Here is a 20,068-nt window from a genome sequence, read left to right as displayed (position 1 = left end):
TATGTAGCCATCAGCAGCATGACATCGCTCAATTGTGCCGATGTCAGTCCGAATCTGATTCCTGTTTTGTGTCCAAGTTTTTTTTCTACTGATTATATCATAGTCAGAATGGATTTTATCATAATCAGAATGCAATGAACCTCCAGAATTGGCTTACATCAATAAATTACTAAATTATATCATATATGTAGTATACTGTAGGCTAGGCTACTGTATTTGTATGTATACAATATATGTAACATGGTATCATCATCATCGTATTCATGAGGCTAACTTCTTAATGTTTTTCAATTTCTCTTTGTACTGAATTATCATAAGCCAATGTCCATTGAACCTAGAGAATTAGCTGAAATTAATAATTACTATACCATATATGTATAAAGTATACTGTGTAGTGTAGGCTAGGCTACTCTATATGTAAAGATAGTACTGATTACCCTAGTGTAGGCTAGGCTAGTATGATATTCTTAACATGGGCCAACTTACGTCCAAATCGTCTTACGACCAGCCTGCGGTCGTAAGTCGACAACTAGCTGTACTATGCTACAAACTCTGCCTACTTAATGTCACATCATCTTAACCCAGACGTCGTTCGTCTGAAGCCAGGGTTGACTTTGGAGCAGGTGAGGTCAGTGGCTCCACCCTTGTCTCCACAGCATGCCTCAGCTCAGCCTCCATGTTACAGATGGTTTCTTGGTTCTACTTCTGGTTGACAGTCATTATCAAGATAGTGTCTGACAGGTCCCCAGAGGGGTTGGTGAGTGCTTCTTCTCTTGCCAGTTTGTTGCAGTCCGGGGGCAAGGCGTTCTCATATCTTGCACACCTCTGCATCAATTTGTGGGCTAATCTTCTCCTGATCAAAAGAGACGCAGCTATGGCCAGGATAGAAAGGTCAGTTCACCCTGAGTCCTTGTTGGCGTTGAGGAATGGGGACCTTTTAAAATCAGTTTCTGTTTCCTCAGACTGAGCTGGAGGATGCAAAAGACCAACGCCGGGCTGACACAAAGGACACATTAGTGCACCAGGCTGTGGCAAAGTCAGAGTTTCACTCTCGGAGACATCCTCCCCCTCCTCCTCCCCCTAACACTAGCAGCAGTCATGGAGATCGTCACCTGGTAGGCCATCTAGGAGTTTAGTTTCAGCAGGGCCTTCCTGTTCGTCCCAGTCTAGGTCAGAGGACCAATGTCCCTTTAGCTCCTGCTCTTTTAAATTGAGAAGGGGCCCCAGGGACAGAAGTAAAGGGGCTCGTTGATAGGTTAGGCACCTCTCCCTCTCCTGTGCCATGGGTGGGGGGTGCCAGGTGGGCCAGTGGGCCAAGTGGCAGAGTTATGGTGTGGAGAAGTGGGTAATAGATGTCCTTCGGGTGGGATATCTGTAGATGTCCTTTGGGTGGGGTATCTGCTGTCATTCGACTTCTCTCTCCCGCTCTTGGACAAGCCTCTGCTCAGGCGGATGTATCCTCCAGATTCTCTGAAGTTCTTGGCTCTCCGGATGGAAGTGCAGAAGATGATGGACAAGGATGCGATAGAGGAAGTGGTGCAGCCATCTCTGGGGCTTTACAGTCACATCATCTTGGTGCCCAAGGCATCAGGAGTTTGGAGACCTTTGATCAACTTATCCACCTTGAATCATTTCATCAGGAAAACGTGATTCAAGATGGAGAACCCGCGATCAGTGTTGGCAGCTGTGAGGGAAAGCGACTTCATGTTGTCGATAGATTTGAAGGATGCATATTCCAAATCCCTATTCATCCACCTCCAGAAAGTTCCTTCGCTTCTCTCTTGGAGACAAGGTCTTCGAGCTCAAAGTCCTACCTCAGGTGTTCACAAGAGTCTTCTCTCTCGTCTCAAGGTGGGCCCATGCTCAGGGGATCCGTATGCTGAGGTACCTCGACGAATGGTTGGCCTTGGCAAGTTCCAGGGAGAAGCTGCAGCAGGACAGATTGTCTGCTTTGGTTTTGTCTGGTAAACCAAGAGAAGTCAAACCTCGTACCCAGTCAAAGGATCCTCTATCTGGGCATGGTCATCGATACGGCAGTTTCAAGAGTTTTCCCATTGAATCAGAGGTTGGAGAAGTTGCAAGTGGTGGCGTGTGACTTCCTGTCGCAATCACATCAGTCAGTTCATGAGTGACAGGTTCTTCTGAGAATTTTGTCTTCTCTGGAAAAGCTGGTCTCCCATGGGCGACTTCATCTTCGGTTTCTGCGATGGAGACTGAGGGAATTCTGGTCTCCAGCAGGGGACTTGCCCCTAATAAGGGTTCCTCTGTCTCCAGAAGTGAGAGAAGACCTTCGTTGGTGGTTGGACGACCGGAATCTCTTGAAGGGTGTTCTCTGCGTTCTCTTCCCCCGGACTTCCTTTTGTTTTCAGATGCCTCCCCTCGCAGGTTGGGGTGCTCATTTAGGTGGCCTCATTACTTTGGCCATTTGGAGTTTGGAGGACAAACAGCAGCATATCAATGTCTTAAGAGTTAAAGGCAGCTTTTCTGGAGATACCACCAAGAGTTGTCCACACTTGCTCTAACAGGCTGCAAACTGCCAGGAAATTTGTCAGAGTGAAGGGATTTTCAAGAGCAGCTGCAGAGGTTATTACAAAGTGCAGACGCTAGTCTACTTGTAGGGTTTATCAATTGAAGTGGGCAGTCTTCCTTAGATGGTGCCTCATACATCATATCTCGTCTTCTGAGACGTCTGTAGCCCAGACTGCAGATTTTCTCCTCTATTTAAGGACTTATAAGAACCTTTCATCTGCCACGATTAAAGGTTACTGGGCCATGCTTTCCTCTGTCTTTAAGCATTGCAATCTGGATTTTTCAACTAATCAAAATCTTCATGACCTCCTGATTTCTTTTGATACATCCAAACAAAAGTTGGCAGTGGTTTCTTGGAACTTGGAAGTAGTCCTTATGAGTCCCTCAAGAACCTTTTGCATAAAACGGTGTTCCTAGCAGCCTTGGCCACGGCTAAACGTGTGAGTGATCTACATGCTATAGACAGAAGAGTTGGATTCTCCCAAGGCAACACAGTCTGTTCTTTTACCTTGGGCTTCCTAGCCAAGAACGAGGATCCAAGTAAACCATGGTCTCACTCTTTTCATATAAGGAACTTAATGAATATCCTTGGCTAGGACGAGGAAGAATGAGTCCTTTGCTCGGTCAGAGCAATGAGGTACTACTTGTATAGAACAGAGGATCAGGGGACCTTTGAGCAACCTCTGGTGTTCTGTCAAGAATCCCTCTCGTCCGCTTTCCAATAACGCGACGTTAAGAGTGATTGCCACCTTTCTTTCCTTCAAGTAAAACTTGTCACATTTTGCGATCCTTCAATCAACGTACTGAAGGTGTAAAAATATCTTTGTCACATTATTTGAAAGAAATAGTGTTTGAAAATTACAGTACTCCTGGTCTGTTGGCTGTGGCTGGCATGACTTTGGGTGAGGAAGCATAGGGGGGAGACAATCTCTCTAATATCTCTTCTCCTTGTAAAGTAAGGATGTCAAATGTTCGGGAGCCTGAGGGGTACTTGGTACCTGAAGGACCCACCAGTTCATTGGTAGGTTAGTAGTTTGTATAGTTTCTTTTGTTGGGTGGTAACAAGTCATTCTATGGTCTTCTTGTTTTGGTACTGAGACCAGGGCAAGGGCATATAATCTTTGTATTACCTCTTGTCAGCGGTCAGACAGCTCCCCCGTTGAAAGACTTCCACTGATGTAGAGGTGACTGCTGGCCCAATGCCGCGTCACTACAGGATAAGATGAGCACCACTAGAGGCAGCATCTCCCGCTGTAGCTCTCATCAGGTCAGCAGCGACAAATACTTAGTGTTAGCCATTCATCTAATTCATCTAATGTGGGATTGAGCTAAGTAATTACTTGTAAGTTACTTATATAAAAAGGATATTTTCATAATACAATTAAGTTTTATAAATATACTTACCTACTAAATCAGACCCCTCCCCTCTGTTTTTTCGTGGACTTGCAGCAATAAATAAGAATGACGCCGTTGGCTTAAGTAGCTCGGTAGCCCCATCGCAGTGGGCGGGACCTGTCACCCATTGCAACAGTCACTTGTTCGCAAATTTTTTAAATTAAAGATGACATGCAAGCATAACCTGTTAGCTAAGTAATTACTTGGTAAGTATATTTATAAAACTTCATTTTATTATAAAAAATATTTTCATTCCTTGCATTTTGTCCTTTTAAACATTTCTCAGAAATATCTTTTTGACTGTTGTTACTTTACATATCACAAATTCTTGACATTAGCCCAATCTCAAGAATTCATCATAATTTCTAATTGGAACTTTGACTTTCCTTGTTCACAACAGGCTCTTGGATTTTTGGTTTTACCACAAACCTATTAGTTCCAGTTTGCCAACATTTCTTTAAATGTCAAAGATACTTATAATTCAACAGACAAATGAAGAGTGGTGTTTGCATGAGCATACTAGTTCACTTTTTGAGTGCTTATAAGATTGTACACAGTTAACAGAATTACCTAATACATGCTGATTGCATTTACAGAAATTTTTCATGACTGCTGAAAGCACTAAGCATTTATATATAACCTAATTTCTTAATGCAACTAAAGAGAATACGTAGTAGCATATTTCTGCCTTGGTTATAGGGTTTTTACTGTTTCTAAACATGAGGCAAGAAACATCACCAACTTCTAAAGGTTTCAACCAATTTATATTTTAAGATTTCAAGCCTTCATTTTCACGTGAATGGCAATGCACTGGAAGTAATAACAGAATCCATATCTAAGGAATTAATGGGCATGGTATCTGACCCTTTGTCCCTTGACAATCCCTATTTTTTTTTTTATGTGGAGGCCAGCACAGTAGAAATTATTCTGTGGTTTACTCCAGAAGGCACAATGTGGTCCCAATAGCATCTGCAGATGTAGTCATGTCCCTCCCCTGGAGTGGTTGTTACATCCAGATATCTACAAGACTCTATTCAACCATAAACACTCCATTTCTGGGCTCAGTTCGTGTCGCTGCGCGAAATATCCTTTAATTCATTATTTCTAAGGTAAATGTACTAACACATACCAGAGAATAAATAAAATAAAGAAAAGGTCAGTACTACTGACTCGCTCACCCTCCAAGAGGGTGTCGGTATGAACACTATGGCGAGTGAGACCACTACCACGAACCACTTGCCAATAGAAATCTCCCACTACAAAACCCCCACTAGAGGGGAGCCGACCCACAGAGTGGGCAGCAACTACTACTACTCCATCCCATGCTGCCGACTGCTGCGCCTCTGGTGGTCATCCTTTTCAGTTAGCGCACCGCGTACACACGTGCCCTTTTTTGCTCTGTGTTTTTTGTGCCCCTATCTTGGATTTACTAATTATGGAGCGTGCAGCCATCGCAGCAGCTAAGAAGTTAATAATCAGTTGTTATTGCTATTGGGTTTTTTCCGGCCTTGAGTCAGTATTTGCCGTTTTTTAGGTATAAATACAGGCTCTTGGTCGGAAGCATGGCAGCATGATTCTGCCTCGTGGCGGGTTCGTTCTTGGTCTTCCATACCTAGAACCTTCCCTTATTTCCTTACGCTCTATTATTAGTTATCTATTTTATGTTAGAGGTCCAGCCTACTGGGTTTATGTCATGCATGCATGTCTTCTTTACCTTGCGTAGGCATCTTCCATCCAGACCCTAGCCACAGCTCTTAGTATCGGCCCCGGCTAGCTTTGAGTGGTAGACTTTCTTTCGGGTTAGTCGTACACTCCTGGATTTTTTCTCCTACTGATTTATTTTCTTACTTTACGTTAAGTGATTTTTTATTATTTTATATGTTAGGTTAGCCTACGGCGTCTGGCGTTTCACGTAGCCTAGGTTCTGTTTTGCCTTGGTATCCACCATTATTGCTTCCGCTCTTCAGTTCGGTTGCTTCTGTATAGCATCTCACTGATTAGTTGGTTGCTTTAACCTAGGCTATGTTGTTCATTGTATTCGCATGTTACCGCTCCGTGGTCACCATGTGATCACGGAGCAGCCAGGCGCCTGTCCAGTCACCTTACCCTCCTCCCGCTCTTCCATAGGGCCGGGAGGGGGGTAGGTCTGTCCTCGCTCGCTCCACATACCCGTGCCTGCCTCCCTCTCTCCCTAGGCGGAGGGAGTAGGGGGGGCTGGACAGACCCAGGACTGGACCTGACCGTTATCTCGCTTCACGGCGCGCTCGGATGACTAAGGGGGGGGGACTGGCCTTCCCCCCTCCGTCGTTCCGTTGCTAGCTCGAGTCTGTTTCGCCCTCTCGCTCTTTCCCGGCTTACTGGTGCTCTTTAATTTACCGGAGCTCCGGCATCCACGTGGAAAGGTGCTAGTTCACCCTTGCGGGCGGACTGCAGGCGTACAGTTGGTCTTTCCTACCACCACGTCTCGCTGATATCGCGACACGAACACCGCCGCGCACCGGATTTATTCCGGTACGTTCTAGGGCTTTAGGTTTAAGTGTTTAGTATTTAATTTAAACTATAGTAAGTTTAATTTAAGCTACCTTAAGCCAAATCCCTCCGTTACCTACGTTATCACACCGGATCTCTCCGGGGTTCTAGCCTATTCAGGCGGTAAGGGAGGGGTTATGCCCAAAATTTTTTCGCGCTCCGGCATGCAGCGGAGTTCTTTTAGCCTCTAGCCTGTAAGTGATATCTTTTACGATGCTCATGTATCTTTTCACTTACAGACCACCAACTGTGAGCATCCAGGATGCAATGCCATGCTCCAGGACCCCTGTGGGCATGAAGTCTGCAGATCCCATGCTCCATGCGCGACTCCGCACGGGGATCTACAAGTCTGGTTTCACGAGACCTGCACCATTTGCTACGATCTGGTCAGCCAGCTCTTGGACGGGGTAAGTATTCCCAACTCCGTTCGCTAATCCCTACAAGGTTATAGTTCTTAAGTTTAATTTTAATCGCTTATTTTAAACTTAAGCGTGTTTTATATGGGATCTCGCATCCCCTATGTTTTTAGACTAAGCCTATTACTTAAGTTTTAATCTTAAGTTTAAACTTAAAACTAACAAATACCCTCTCTTCCAGGCTCCCGCCGTTAGAGACACCGCCCTGGCAACCCTGAGGGCTTGGGTCGGCGGTTTCGGCAAGAACGCCGCCAAGGGACAGCCCTACATTCTGGAGAAGAGGTTGGCTGTCCTAATCTTCCCCGGCGGCAAGTCAACGGGTTACGTCGACCCGGCAGAGGCAGCGACTATGGCGGCGATTCAGCAACAGCTCGCCGCTTCGTTGAGTGAACCAGGCCAAGATATCTCGTCGGAAGTCGCGACACTTGATCTGAACATTGAACCAATGGTAGGTGTTGACGACCTGTTGGTCGAGGTAGGTACGTTGGACGCCCAAGGGCTTCCCTTGGGCGCCACTGGGTCTTCTACTCCTGCTAACTCTCCAGCTTCCTTCCAAGGCTTTACAGGAGCTGAGCTCCGTTATACTTCTCCTGATGCTTCCGTAAGACCTAAGGTCAAGGGACAAAAGGTTGTGAAAACCCTAAGCAAGACGTCGTCGTCGTCCAAAAAGACTTCGTCGGCGTCAACATCTCGCAAGTCTCCGGCTACGAACCCCGGAGCAGAGAGGTCTAGAGCTTCTGGGTCCGGCTCCAAATCCTCAAGGAGTAGGTCTTCCAAGGAGAGACCACATACTCTGGCGGAGTCAGCCGTTTCTCCTCTCCCCTTAGTACCTGTTCAGAGTTACCCAACCACCTCCGCAGCAGCTCCGGCTTTGGATCCCAATGCTGGTCTGTTGCAACACATGGGGGATTTGGTCGGTTCTCTCAAAAACAGTATGGAGCAGATGTTCTCCCGGTTGTCCGACAGGATCACCTCCCAGGATAACATCATCGCCGAACTTAGCCAGGCTCCCCTAGCTACTCCCCCACCTTTCGGCACAGGTATGGCTCAGCTTCCACCTCATGACTCTCTGCCTCCGTTCTCTATGAATAACCCCTGGAGGGTGGCGTCATACGCCCCCTTCCAGGACGGGCTTATTTCCATTCCGGAGTATGGTACTCGAAGGATTGAGGACTTAGAGTTCTACCCGGAGGGTCTACAACCACCGTTCATTGGCTACGCCAGACTCACTGACGCAGCCATGACTAGAGATGACAAGGTCCCGAAAGAAACAGTCCTCTACTCACGTGACCAGGCTCAAAGAGAATGGCTCAGGTGTTTAGAGGACATGGATTGTTCAAACACGAAGATTCAACCTTTTAAGAGTCCCTTCACCATTTTCACAATGGAAGAAGGAACTCCGCTTCCCTTCCTTACCAAAATAGCTACGGTCACTATCCCAGCGGCCCAGAAGGGGGAGTCGTTACCACAGCTAAAGGAAGCAGACCCCACATCTCCTTTGCTTCCCTCACTCGGAGAATTGTGGGAAGACCTGCCCAACACTTTTTCGGCGGGCAAACTCAAACCAGACTGTGCTATGGATCAGTTTGGTGAGAAGCTGCCTAGACTTCCGGACAGCCTCATTCAGGCGGAGTTTGAGGCCAAGACTAGGCTAGCCAGGTCCATTAACACCATGGCCATGACGGAAGTGGCTACCATTTCTTACGGTTCCGAGCCACTCTTTAAGCTTCTCACCAAGTCACTGACACAAACGGTTCAGTCTGACTTGTTTGAGTTCGCCACAGCCAGAACGAACTGTCGGAAGCATGTCCTCCAGGAAGCAACTATTCGGCATGAACCGAATAAGTTGCTTTCATCAAACATCTGGGGAGCAGACCTCTTCCCCGAAGCAATGGTAAAGGAGGTCCAGGCGGAAGCTACAAGGCTTAACCAAAGCCTTAAGGATCATTGGGGTCTCACTGCAAAGAGACGCCAAGACCAGGCAGCAAGGGGTAAGGCTCAGAGGAAACCCAGACGTTTCCAGCCTTACCAAAAGAAACAACAACGCTTCGCCCAGCCTGTTTCGGCTGTTCCGTTGGTGCAGGCGGCCCAACCCTCTACCTCCAAGGCTCAATCACAGCCTATCTATGTGATTTCCCCCCAGCCTCAACCTTCCACCTCTTACGCTGTCTCCCCAGCCTTCAACCAAGTGTTCGAAAGCCAGGCCTTTCAGCAGTATGACCGCTCGGGTAAGGGAGGCAGAGGTAAGCGGTCCTTTCGTCAGAGAGGATCAGGAAGGTCCCTTAATAGGGGAAAACACTTCCGGGGAGGCCGCGGAGGTTACCAACAGCAATGAGAACTTGAAGGTAGGAGGGAGGCTGTTTCTCTTCCGGCACCAGTGGGGATTCAGCAAATGGGCACAAAGTATTGTGTCGAAAGGCCTGGGTTGGAGTTGGGTTGCGAACCCACCCCCACCCAGACCTTTCCTTCAACTTCCATCAAAAGAATTGACGGAGTATGCGGAGGACCTCCTTCAGAAAGGAGCAATAGCGAGAGTCAACAGATTAAAATTTCAAGGGCGCTTGTTCAGCGTTCCAAAGAAAGGCTCACAAAAAAGAAGGGTAATCTTAGACTTATCCCGTTTAAACTTGGCCATTCGCTGCGACAAGTTCAAAATGCTCACCATCTCGCAGGTGCGGACCTTACTTCCCCGTGGGGCCGTCACCACCTCTATCGATCTTACAGACGCATACTATCATATCCCTATTGCAAGACACTTTCGCCCTTATCTGGGCTTCAAGATAAGAGATCAAGCATTCTCCTTCAAGGTAGTTCCCTTCGGTCTGAACGTGGCACCCAGGGTGTTCACGAAGTTGGCGGAAGTGGTCGTCCAACAACTGAGGGCGCAGGGGTTCATGGTAGTAGCGTATCTCGACGATTGGTTAATTTGGGCTCCAACAGTCGAGGAATGTCGCAAAGCCACACTGAAAGTAATCCAGTTCCTGGAATATCTAGGGTTCAAGATAAACAGGACAAAATCAAGACTCACTCCGGAGTCAAACTTTCAGTGGCTGGGCATTCAATGGAATCTATCCTCCCATCCTCCCATACTCTGTCGATTCCATCAGCCAAGAGAAAAGAAATAGCGAAGTCAGTAAAGCAATTTCTAGGACACAAACTTGCTTCAAGGAGAAGCCAGGAAAGAATCCTGGGTTCACTCCAATTTGCATCAGTGACAAACATCTTGATGAAAGCCAAACTGAAAGACCTAACCAGAATCTGGCGCTCACGAGCAAATGTCAGGTCCAGGGACAAGTTATCATCAGTCCCACAGATTCTGCGGAATCGTCTACGCCCTTGGGCAAAAGTCAAGAACCTGTCAATATCAGTACCCCTTCAGTTTCCTCCTCCGGGGATTACCATCCACACAGACGCTTCATTAAGCGGCTGGGGAGGATATTCTCAGTTCAAGAAGGTTCAAGGAACTTGGTCACCCCAGTTCCGCCGGCTTCACATAAACGTACTAGAAGCGATGGCAGTGTTCTTGACTCTGAAAAGGTTACGTCCGCCAAAGAACTCCCACATAAAGCTAGTTCTGGACAGCGCAGTGGTAGTCCATTGCGTAAACAGGGGAGGCTCCAAGTCACGACATCTGAATCATGTCATGGTAGCCATCTTCTCCCTGGCGGACAAATTCAGTTGGCACCTCTCCTCCACCCATATAGCTGGAGTGAGAAACGTCATAGCAGATGCTCTATCCCGCTCAGTTCCTCTGGAGTCGGAATGGTCACTGGACAACAGTTTGTTCCAATGGATTCTCCGGAGGGTTCCAGGTCTACAAGTAGATCTATTCGCATCCCAAGCGAACCACAAACTCCCATGTTATGTGGCCCCCAACCTGGACCCTCTGGCCTATGCCACGGACGCTCTGTCCATAGATTGGAACAACTGGGAGAAGATTTATGTCTTTCCTCCAGTGAATCTTCTCCTGAAGGTACTGAACAAACTCAGGACGTTCAAGGGTCAAGTAGCTCTAGTAGCCCCAGACTGGCCGAAGAGCAATTGGTACCCTCTGATGCTGGAACTGGGTCTTCGTCCTCTTCGAATTCCCAATCCCAGGCTCTCCCAGTCAGTACAAACGAAGACTGTGTTCGCTTCCTCAGGAATTCTCAAAACCCTAACTTTATGGACTTCATGAAGTTTGCGGCTAAAAAAGATGCAGATATTGATCCACGAAATATTCTTTTCTTGGAATCTGATAAAAGAGATTCAACTTTGGGACAGTATGATGCTGCCGTCAAAAAGTTGGCAACCTTCCTGAGAGAATCAGATATTAGAATCATGACAATCAATTCAGCTATATCCTTTTTCAGATCTTTATTTGAAAAAGGCTTAGCAGCTAGCACTATTACGACAAACAAGTCAGCCTTGAAAAAGATTTTTCAACTCGGGTTCAACATAGACTTGACAGATTCTTACTTCTCGTCTATTCCCAAGGCTTGTGTTAGACTTAGACCTTCAGTGAGGCCTACGTCAGTATCGTGGTTCTTGAATGATGTTCTAAAGCTGGCTTCAGAAACAGACAATACGACATGTTCATTTATAATGCTCTTAAGAAAAACTCTATTTTTATTAAGCTTGGCTTCAGGAGCTAGAATTTCAGAACTGTCGGCATTACCCAGAGATCCGAATCATATAGAATTTCTTCCCACAGGGGAAGTTCTACTTTCTCCGGAACGTTGCTTTTTAGCAAAGAATGAGGATCCTTTGATGAGGTGGGAACCGTGGAAGGTTATACCCCTTCCACAAGATGTTTCTCTTTGTCCAGTATCGACCTTACGAGCCTTTCTGTCCAGGACTTCCTCATCCTCGTCAGGTCCTCTCTTTAAGAGAGAAAAAGGTGGTACTTTATCTATTAAAGGTATCAGGCAACAGATCCTGTACTTTATTAAACAAGCCAACCCTGATTCCTTCCCTAAAGCTCATGATGTCAGGGCAGTTGCCACCTCAATTAACTATTTCCAACACATGAATTTTGATGATTTAAAAAAGTATACTGGATGGAAATCGCCGACAGTATTTAAGCGTCATTACTTAAAGTCCTTGGAAGCTCTGAAATTTTCAGCAGTTGCGGCGGGTAACATAGTTTCCCCCGTCTGCTTAATCTTAAGTTGAAGATCCAGTTCTCCTTTCTACCTACCTCATTCAACAGTTTGTCTATACCTACCATGTTCATCTACGTTTACCTTGAGTCTTAGCTGCTCTTTTGATGGTACAGTGGGTGCCCCTTATTTTTTTGCTAGGGTCACTCACAATTGATTGTATATAATGATCTCTATGATGTGGTCCCCTTATTTTTATGCTAGGGTGACACATCTTATTGACAATGGTTACGGGTTTTGTATACTAAGTCATATACATTTCTTTATTATATTATTATCGAAGTTTGTTCTAATTCAATTTATTATTATAATTGCTTTAACTACTTTGTACATATTAACTATACACAGATGTTAAGCTCAACATATATTCCATGTAAGCCCTGTACATATATGTTAAATTTAAGTTAATTTTAAGGAATATTACTAACTTTAAGTTAATTTTAAGTAATATTTCTATTCTGTATCATTGTGTATATGTATATTTCTTAGCAATTATATTTCTTTATTTTATTTTATGTTTTATTGAGACCCTTTTTTATCTGTTTTATTTGTTTCTTTACAATCTTGTGCTATTTCTCTGGTACGATTTCGCGCAGCGACACGAACTGAGCCCAGAAAAGGGATTTTGACGTAGGAAAAATCTATTTCTGGGCGATTGGTTCGTGTCGCCAGCGAAATCCCACCCTACCCATCCCAGCGCTCAAGATTGTCTGCTAACTTCAGGATGGCCACCAGAGGCGCAGCAGTCGGCAGCATGGGATGGAGTAGTAGTAGTTGCTGCCCACTCTGTGGGTCGGCTCCCCTCTAGTGGGGGTTTTGTAGTGGGAGATTTCTATTGGCAAGTGGTTCGTGGTAGTGGTCTCACTCGCCATAGTGTTCATACCGACACCCTCTTGGAGGGTGAGCGAGTCAGTAGTACTGACCTTTTCTTTATTTTATTTATTCTCTGGTATGTGTTAGTACATTTACCTTAGAAATAATGAATTAAAGGATATTTCGCTGGCGACACGAACCAATCGCCCAGAAATAGATTTTTCCTACGTCAAAATCCCTTTAATGGAGGGTCAAGTGAGTTGGTCTAAAAAATGTCTCTCAAACAGTTTTTAAACAATTTGTTTAAAATACAATTCATCTAAATGAAAGTTGTCTAAAATACAATTTGTCCACATGGCCAGTTAATTACAATATATTACAGAAATTGTCACCTGATGCACAATGCTTCACCCAATCTGTAAGTTAACTCTTTTGCAGAAACATATATGAGGTGCCTCGTAGACAAGTGGCAAATGTGCCAATCCCATCGAAAATGAGTTATGCGTGTTCTCTGCTTGGTGGAAGCACTGAAAAGGTGTTGAAGAGCATTTTGCGATTCTGACCCATGCTGGCTCGGAACTCTTGGCTCAGTTTCCCTTGTTTTACACAGGTGGAGCAGCAGAGGTCTAGGATTTCAAAGAATGAAAGGTGAATGGCCATGTGCGGCACAGCCAATGGGCGAGCTGCTACCTCTGCCCAAGTTAAAGAGCCACCTCTCAGCCAATCAGACATGTGTTAGCAAGCACCCACACTAATCATCCCGCCAAGCACGTGAGTGGAGCCTGGCTTTATTAACACTCCGCATTATATTGTTATAAGCAAATTAGAGAGAAAAAGAGAGCAAAACACCTTCAGGAGAGAGAGAGAGAGAGAAGAGAGAGAGACCAAACCCTTCAGAGGAACAGAGAAGAGAGAGAAAAAGAGCAAAATTAGAAAAAAAAAAGAGCAAATTAGAGAGAAAAAAAAAGAGATCACGGTAAGCTAGGAACTAAATGAAATTGCAGTCAGTTGTAAGTTATCTTAAAAATATTCAAGTGCAGTCTATAAGATAGGGTCTGTTTTATTTCAAAGACTGTTGCTTATCAGAAAGCCAAACACCCAAAATGTTTTTAAATCAGATAAAGAATTTTGAGCCCTTATGCACTCCACTATCAATAACTATCTATTTTTAAAAACCATTGATAATAGCAGGCTTGAAATAATTTCCAAATGTGGCACAAACAGGTGCTTTTTCAACTTCAGCCAAGGTATCTTTTGTGCAATTCAAAATAGTGGTTTAAAACAATTATAAAACAAGTCCAAATTTTGTTTCATGCATGCAAAGGCTACCAGTATTAGTATGTGTTTCAGGAGGCACAGCTATAGATGCATGTGATAAAACCTTCTCTCAAGAAGCACAAAAGGTCAAAGATAATTTCAAAGACACATGGATAGGTTGACCTAAGAGAAGGAATGCTCGATGTCCGCCTCTCTTCTACGTGGAATTTGTATTTCAGATTTCTAAATTACTTGCTCAACACACACAACCCCATCGAAGGATGGCATTGAGGATTTGAAACTCGAGATAATATTCATCACCCTAATAGATGGAAACTTAAAAACGTTTTACAGAAAGAATAAAGTTTCCACAAAATAGAACCAGCACTTCCAATGAAGCACTACCATTGTTCCAAATTTTATCTTAACCCTACTGATTATATTTGTGGTATTGCCCACAACCTTTCATTATATTTTAATGAAATACAGTAATAAATTCTTTCTATTAAATTTTTTTTATACATTATGAATTAAAGTTAATTAATTTTTTATCTATCCATTTTTCAGTCTCACTTTTATATTAATTCCAAATTTATTAAGTAGACAAATGCACTTTGTTATTTTCATTTATAAGCCAAGTTATTTTCAATTATTAGCCAAGTTCTATTTTAGACAAACTACATTTTAGTTGGTTTGTTTTAGTCAAATGCTGCTATAGCCCCCTTAGTTGACCTATTTGTAACAAAACTCAAGTGGAGGATCAAAATTTAGTTTTTTTTTTTTCCTGAGGAGTCATAAGCCTAAATGATCTGGAAGTCTATGCTTCTTCTATGTGGCTTGATTACAGCAGTTTTAGGCAAAAAGTTCTGAGCTCCACAAGTAGCTGTCCTTTGCTCACAACAAAAACAGTTCGCAGCTCACCTTTCGCCCATTGGTAAATACCTACAGTAGGATTTTCAGTGCCTAGTTCTATATCAGCCTCACATTCCCTGATTCCAGCTGTATCTGGGGATGATGGGTCTTAACAATTTGAGATGATACAGCAGAGGTATAAGATTTTCAGTAGTAGAAGCAACCAAAATGGTTTTCAATAAAAAAACCTTCATGAGGCAAAGTGAAACCTATTTTGCAGTCAACGCTGAAAGAATCATTGACCTGTTCAATGCCCTTATTTCACTCCTAAAAGATTATCTTTTTTTATTTTTGAGACATTAGAAAAAACTAAAACTATTGACCTTAGCTATTACAGAATACAGGTAGGCAGTCCCCAGTTATCGGCAGGGCCCATTCCCGAGGGGGTGTCGGTAAGCGAAAACCGCCATTTACCAAAACTCCTCAATTTATGGCACTTAGTTAAAACAGCAATATCATCATCCTATATGAAACAACTGATGATGTATTTTACTTTTCAGACAATTCTGTATACACTATTAGTACTATGTAGTATAGTAATGTACTTCCAAGTAGGTAAACATTGTTGTTTTTCAGACTACCATGTGAAAACAAGAAAATCCCTAAAACTGAATGCCTTATTTTGTTAATAATGCATAAACCAGGACAATTGCCTATAAATAACAAGTCCGAAAAATCAAATATAAGTCACAAACAGTTTTCATATGCTTTTCCTGGAACTTGCTGGTTTACCGCATTCATTACATCTTGGAATTTAACTTGACATCTGTCGACTTGCAGAACTCTAAATAAAGCCATGACAAACAATTTTTTTTACACAACTACTCACGTATAAAGTGTATCAAATATTTTGGCAAAGAAAAAATGTGTTTCTTCTCTCTTTGAATTTGTGCCACTCTAAAATTAAATAATTGCAGGTCAGAATGAAGCAGAACTTGTGAAGCAAATGACACTTCCCTTGCAGTGATTTATTACTTTTTTAGTGTCCAGATCATATTGCAAATACTCTTCTACTGTTCTGCTGAATAAAATCTTGAAAATACAATAAAGCAAAAATTACAGGTGATAAAAAACAAAATAAAAACATTGTTATATGAAAGCTTTAGTGACTACAAATTACAATATTATTGTGAATTAACTTCTATCACCTGAACTTTCTACTTTTCCACACTCCTTTAAATACTGCATAAATGTGGCAATAAGTGCAATCGATGCAGCCATGTAAATAGAGGGCAATATAAATACTCACTATTTTTTTCGAGCTCTAAAACAAAAAAAATATACATCTGAAATTATTAGGAATATTGACAATTAATTCTTCAGTTTTCAATTTCAATTTCATTACATACTAGTAAGAATTAAGAGTAGAAAACTTACCAAATTCTGGATAATATGCCTTTGGGTGTATTCTAGAGGAATGACGAGAACAATGTGCAATTGCTCCACTTCCAGTTGCAACATATAGTTGACTAGAATCATTCATATCCATCTTCAAATCATGACAAATAATTTCATTTGATATTGCTTCATCTCTGAAAAAAAAAGAAGAATGACTGGGTGACAAGTCAAAAAAGCTTCTTTTCATATAAAGTATAATCTTGACATTAATATTAAACACCAAACACATTAAGAAGTATAATTATTACAAAAATACTCCTTATTTTATTTTTTCCATAAATGCCTATCAGTCATAACCATAGCCTTATTTGTACTGTCATACTACACCAGACACAAATCTTATGGTCTGCTGAAGACAAAAGAAGCTGAATAGCTAAGAGCAACTGTTCTAACATGTGAGCACCTTTGACTGATCAGTAGGTAGCAACTACATTCTCCAGTCTTTGCATTAATTGACCATGATACACCAACCAAAGAGAAACTGGAAAATGAACTCTGCATAAGACTGATGAGTTTGTATGAAATATGATAAGTTTTTAACTAGCATTTTTCATAGATTTGTCACCAACCCTCACTCCTCTTGATTGAGAGGAATTAAAAGCTACTGAGAAGCAGATTTATACATTGTATGGAACATGAAAACTGGTGTAACAGTATGGCTGCAATGCTCACCTGCATCAAGCCAGTTCCAGTGTATGATGTGTCTATTCTTCAAACTGCCCATAGGTATTGAAGAATGGAGAAAAGGGAAAGAAAAGAGACCAGTCTTCTTCATTCCCTAATCCACACAATCATCTTCTGCAAGATACAAACTGTCCTGCCAGGGGCATTGGATGAGTTGTACATGTTGATCAGCCACCATCAGACTCAATGAAAAAAAAAGTGTCCAAGGATCTGTGGGCAATGTCCTTCAGGTAGAAGAAATGGAAAGTGGTTTGATGCAGTCAGGAACCAGTATTCAAAATTCTATTAACAGATGAATTCTTTGTAAATGCCAGGTAGGAACCTATTCCTCTGATGTCATATGTTTCTGCATGCATAGAACTGGTGACAGACTTGGCAATGAGCCTCATGTAGTTCAATGAAAGGGTATTCTAGGACATCTCTTTCTTGGCTTGGCCTGGCCTGTGTTAACATAAAGTATACCAAACCTAGCCTCTAAGTAACAAGTCCTATAGATAACAACGCATTGTTCTGATGGGGCAAAGCTGAAACTCTTGAAGGTCGCTGATAACAAACTCCACACTGTAAGGAATGGCAAAGGAGGTAAATCTGTCATCGTGAACTGAAGGAATCTGGGTCTTAGCCACGAATTCTGCGACAAATTTGAAAGCTAATGATCCAAACCTCTTGTGAGTTTGTCATAATCTTGACCACCGAGCTCTCCAACTCTTCCAAGGAAACTAAGGTCAGAAGGAAAACTTTTTTCCAAAGTCTGTTTCCTGTAAGACAACTGACGCATCAACTCAAGTGGAGCTCAAGTACCTGAGTAAGGTCCCACATAGGAGGTCTGAGTTCCCCAGGTGAATAAGACTGCTCAAAGCTCTTGAATTACATAGACTTTCCAGGGCAAAGTGATGTCCACATCTTTGAGATGAAGAACTAATCATAAGGAAGCTATATAGCCCTTGCCAGTGTAAACAGAAAGAATTTTTTCTGTTATGAAAAAGATCCAGAAGATCTTTATCTACTGAATGGTAACTCTGAATGGACAGAAATCCCTTCAATGACACCAATCACAGCAGACAGATCGTCTTGTATATGGCTGAAAGAGATAAAGACCATACTGATTGGTAGTGTCTCTCCACGAGGTTGGCGTAGGATCTGGTAAGCTGAAATCTCTCTCAGCAGTGAGAGAAGAGAAAAAGGCCTTGGAACCACCTGCTTGGGGCCACGAGGAGCTACTAGGGTCATCCGCCTCAGCAAACGGACCTGGGAATATGAACAGTAGACCTCCGACTTCCTGTATTGAAAAGGTCCAACATGGGTCTTCTCCAAGCAGATAGAGGAGACAATAGGATAACCCAAGAGGATGTCCTATGATAAGATGTTCTACCCAGTTATGTTCTAAATATTCTACTGTCAACTTGTGCGCTGTTAAAGGAGTTACACTGTAGACAGAGATGTCCTCGCGCTGCCAAAGGAGCATGCATTTTCAACAGAGGAGACGTCCTATGAGGAGATGACATAAGTTCAGAAAGATCCCGTATGATGACAGAAGTTCAGTGTGCTACTCATCATAGATGTCCTGTCATGATAGGACACGCCCCCTTTATGGCTAAGGAACCACCATGGGTGACGTTTCTAAGCAACATAGCACAAACTTCATTCATTTGACGACAATCCCATCTATCCTAATTGGTCTGAATCACTATTTCAGTGGGAGGTTGGGAAGTCATTTGTTACTGCTCCTCTGGATCTCTATTTGATGAGTTTAGCTGAGCACTTGGAAACAGAATGAGTAAGAAGCCAAGTTTCTAATATGTACATACAGTGAACCCCTGCACTCGCAGACTCCAGATTAGCGGATTTCTCTCTGGAACATATACCTCCATTATTCGTGGAAAATTCACCTATTCACAGTTTTTTTCTATGAGAAATATCCATAATTTTTTTTTATCAATTTCATTATAAAATGGAATTTTTGTGTTAAAACGAGAATAGCTAAGCCCTCAGAGTGGTTGATGGTTAGTGCTTTGTGATGCTCCAACAAGGCAAAAGATCACAAGTTCTTAACCTAAAAGTTCTTTGCCAAGTCTCTAGAGGAAGGAAGAGGGATGAACTAGACCATCTCCTTAAGACTAATTTTCCATGGGTAAACTAAACAAAGGTTGACATATCTCAACACAGCTGCATTAGGATGTCCTTAATGTCAGAATTTCTCTTGAAGGCAGCAGAAATTGACACTGCACTATCTCATTAACAGTATTTCTAATCTAACCAGCCTTGTCTGCAGGTACCTTACACATCCCTGAAAAAACAATCTGTAATACAGAGGCACATCATATTCTTTCAAACCTGCATGCTATGCTGATTTGTGGATAGAACATCTGGAGTTACTCACTCTCACAAGTTTCAATCTTCAGACAGTGAGAGCATGCCTTCACATGACAAAGGAGATCCTTTGCACAGACAGATACAAAGGGTAGGCTAGCAAATGGGCAGCAAAAAAATAATGATTTCTGGGTTTGACCTGTGTCGGCTGGTGAAATGGTCCTGTAGCACGCATTTCTAGGTATAAATAGATTCTAAATATACCAGAGAAAAAAGCTAAATGGAATGCTGAAGTTCTTACCCTCAGCTTGAACACCATAGGGCGTCGGTATAAGCACTGGGGTGAGTGGAGGCCACTATCACAGGTCTTCTGCCAATTAGAAGATTCCCTTCAAAGTCCCTCACAAGGCAAGTACCATTACAAGGACTACTACATCTACCTTTCGCTCGCTACTACTACCACCCACGCCCGGCGGCTTCATTCCTGTAATTAGCGCACTGCTTTTCGCACATGTCTCTCGCTGCTCCCCCTTTGTGTGTTTTTGTTGAAGCCTGTCTGCTGCAGAGCTCCCAACTTCTTCATCCAAGTTGAGTATTCCACTTTACGTTTTGGTATTTCGTGTGGTCATGATGCATTCCCTTTTTAGCCCTTTTTGGCCCCTTAGTTCTCGCGAACCGGGGTGA

The 20,068-nt window shown here is 43.1% G+C and overlaps 1 protein-coding gene across 3 annotated transcripts in view; it reads right to left on the bottom strand.

The window, feature by feature from the left end:
• Window positions 1–20,068, bottom strand: part of LOC135216300 (cytoplasmic dynein 2 intermediate chain 1-like) — a 404,990-nt gene that overhangs the window by 88,308 nt on the left and 296,614 nt on the right. For all 3 annotated transcript variants that reach the window (XR_010314849.1, XM_064251471.1, XM_064251472.1), the window contains exon 15: window positions 16,370–16,524. Coding sequence is in view for 2 of the 3 variants with exons in the window: in XM_064251471.1 (XP_064107541.1) it covers window positions 16,370–16,524 (155 nt within the window). In the remaining variant the exon portion in view is untranslated. The remainder of the gene's footprint in view (window positions 1–16,369; window positions 16,525–20,068) is intronic.

The sequence above is a fragment of the Macrobrachium nipponense genome, chromosome 6 (assembly GCF_015104395.2).
Source record: "Macrobrachium nipponense isolate FS-2020 chromosome 6, ASM1510439v2, whole genome shotgun sequence".
NCBI classification, from domain to species: Eukaryota; Metazoa; Arthropoda; class Malacostraca; order Decapoda; family Palaemonidae; genus Macrobrachium; species Macrobrachium nipponense.
This window is presented reverse-complemented; position numbering and strand designations above follow the sequence as displayed.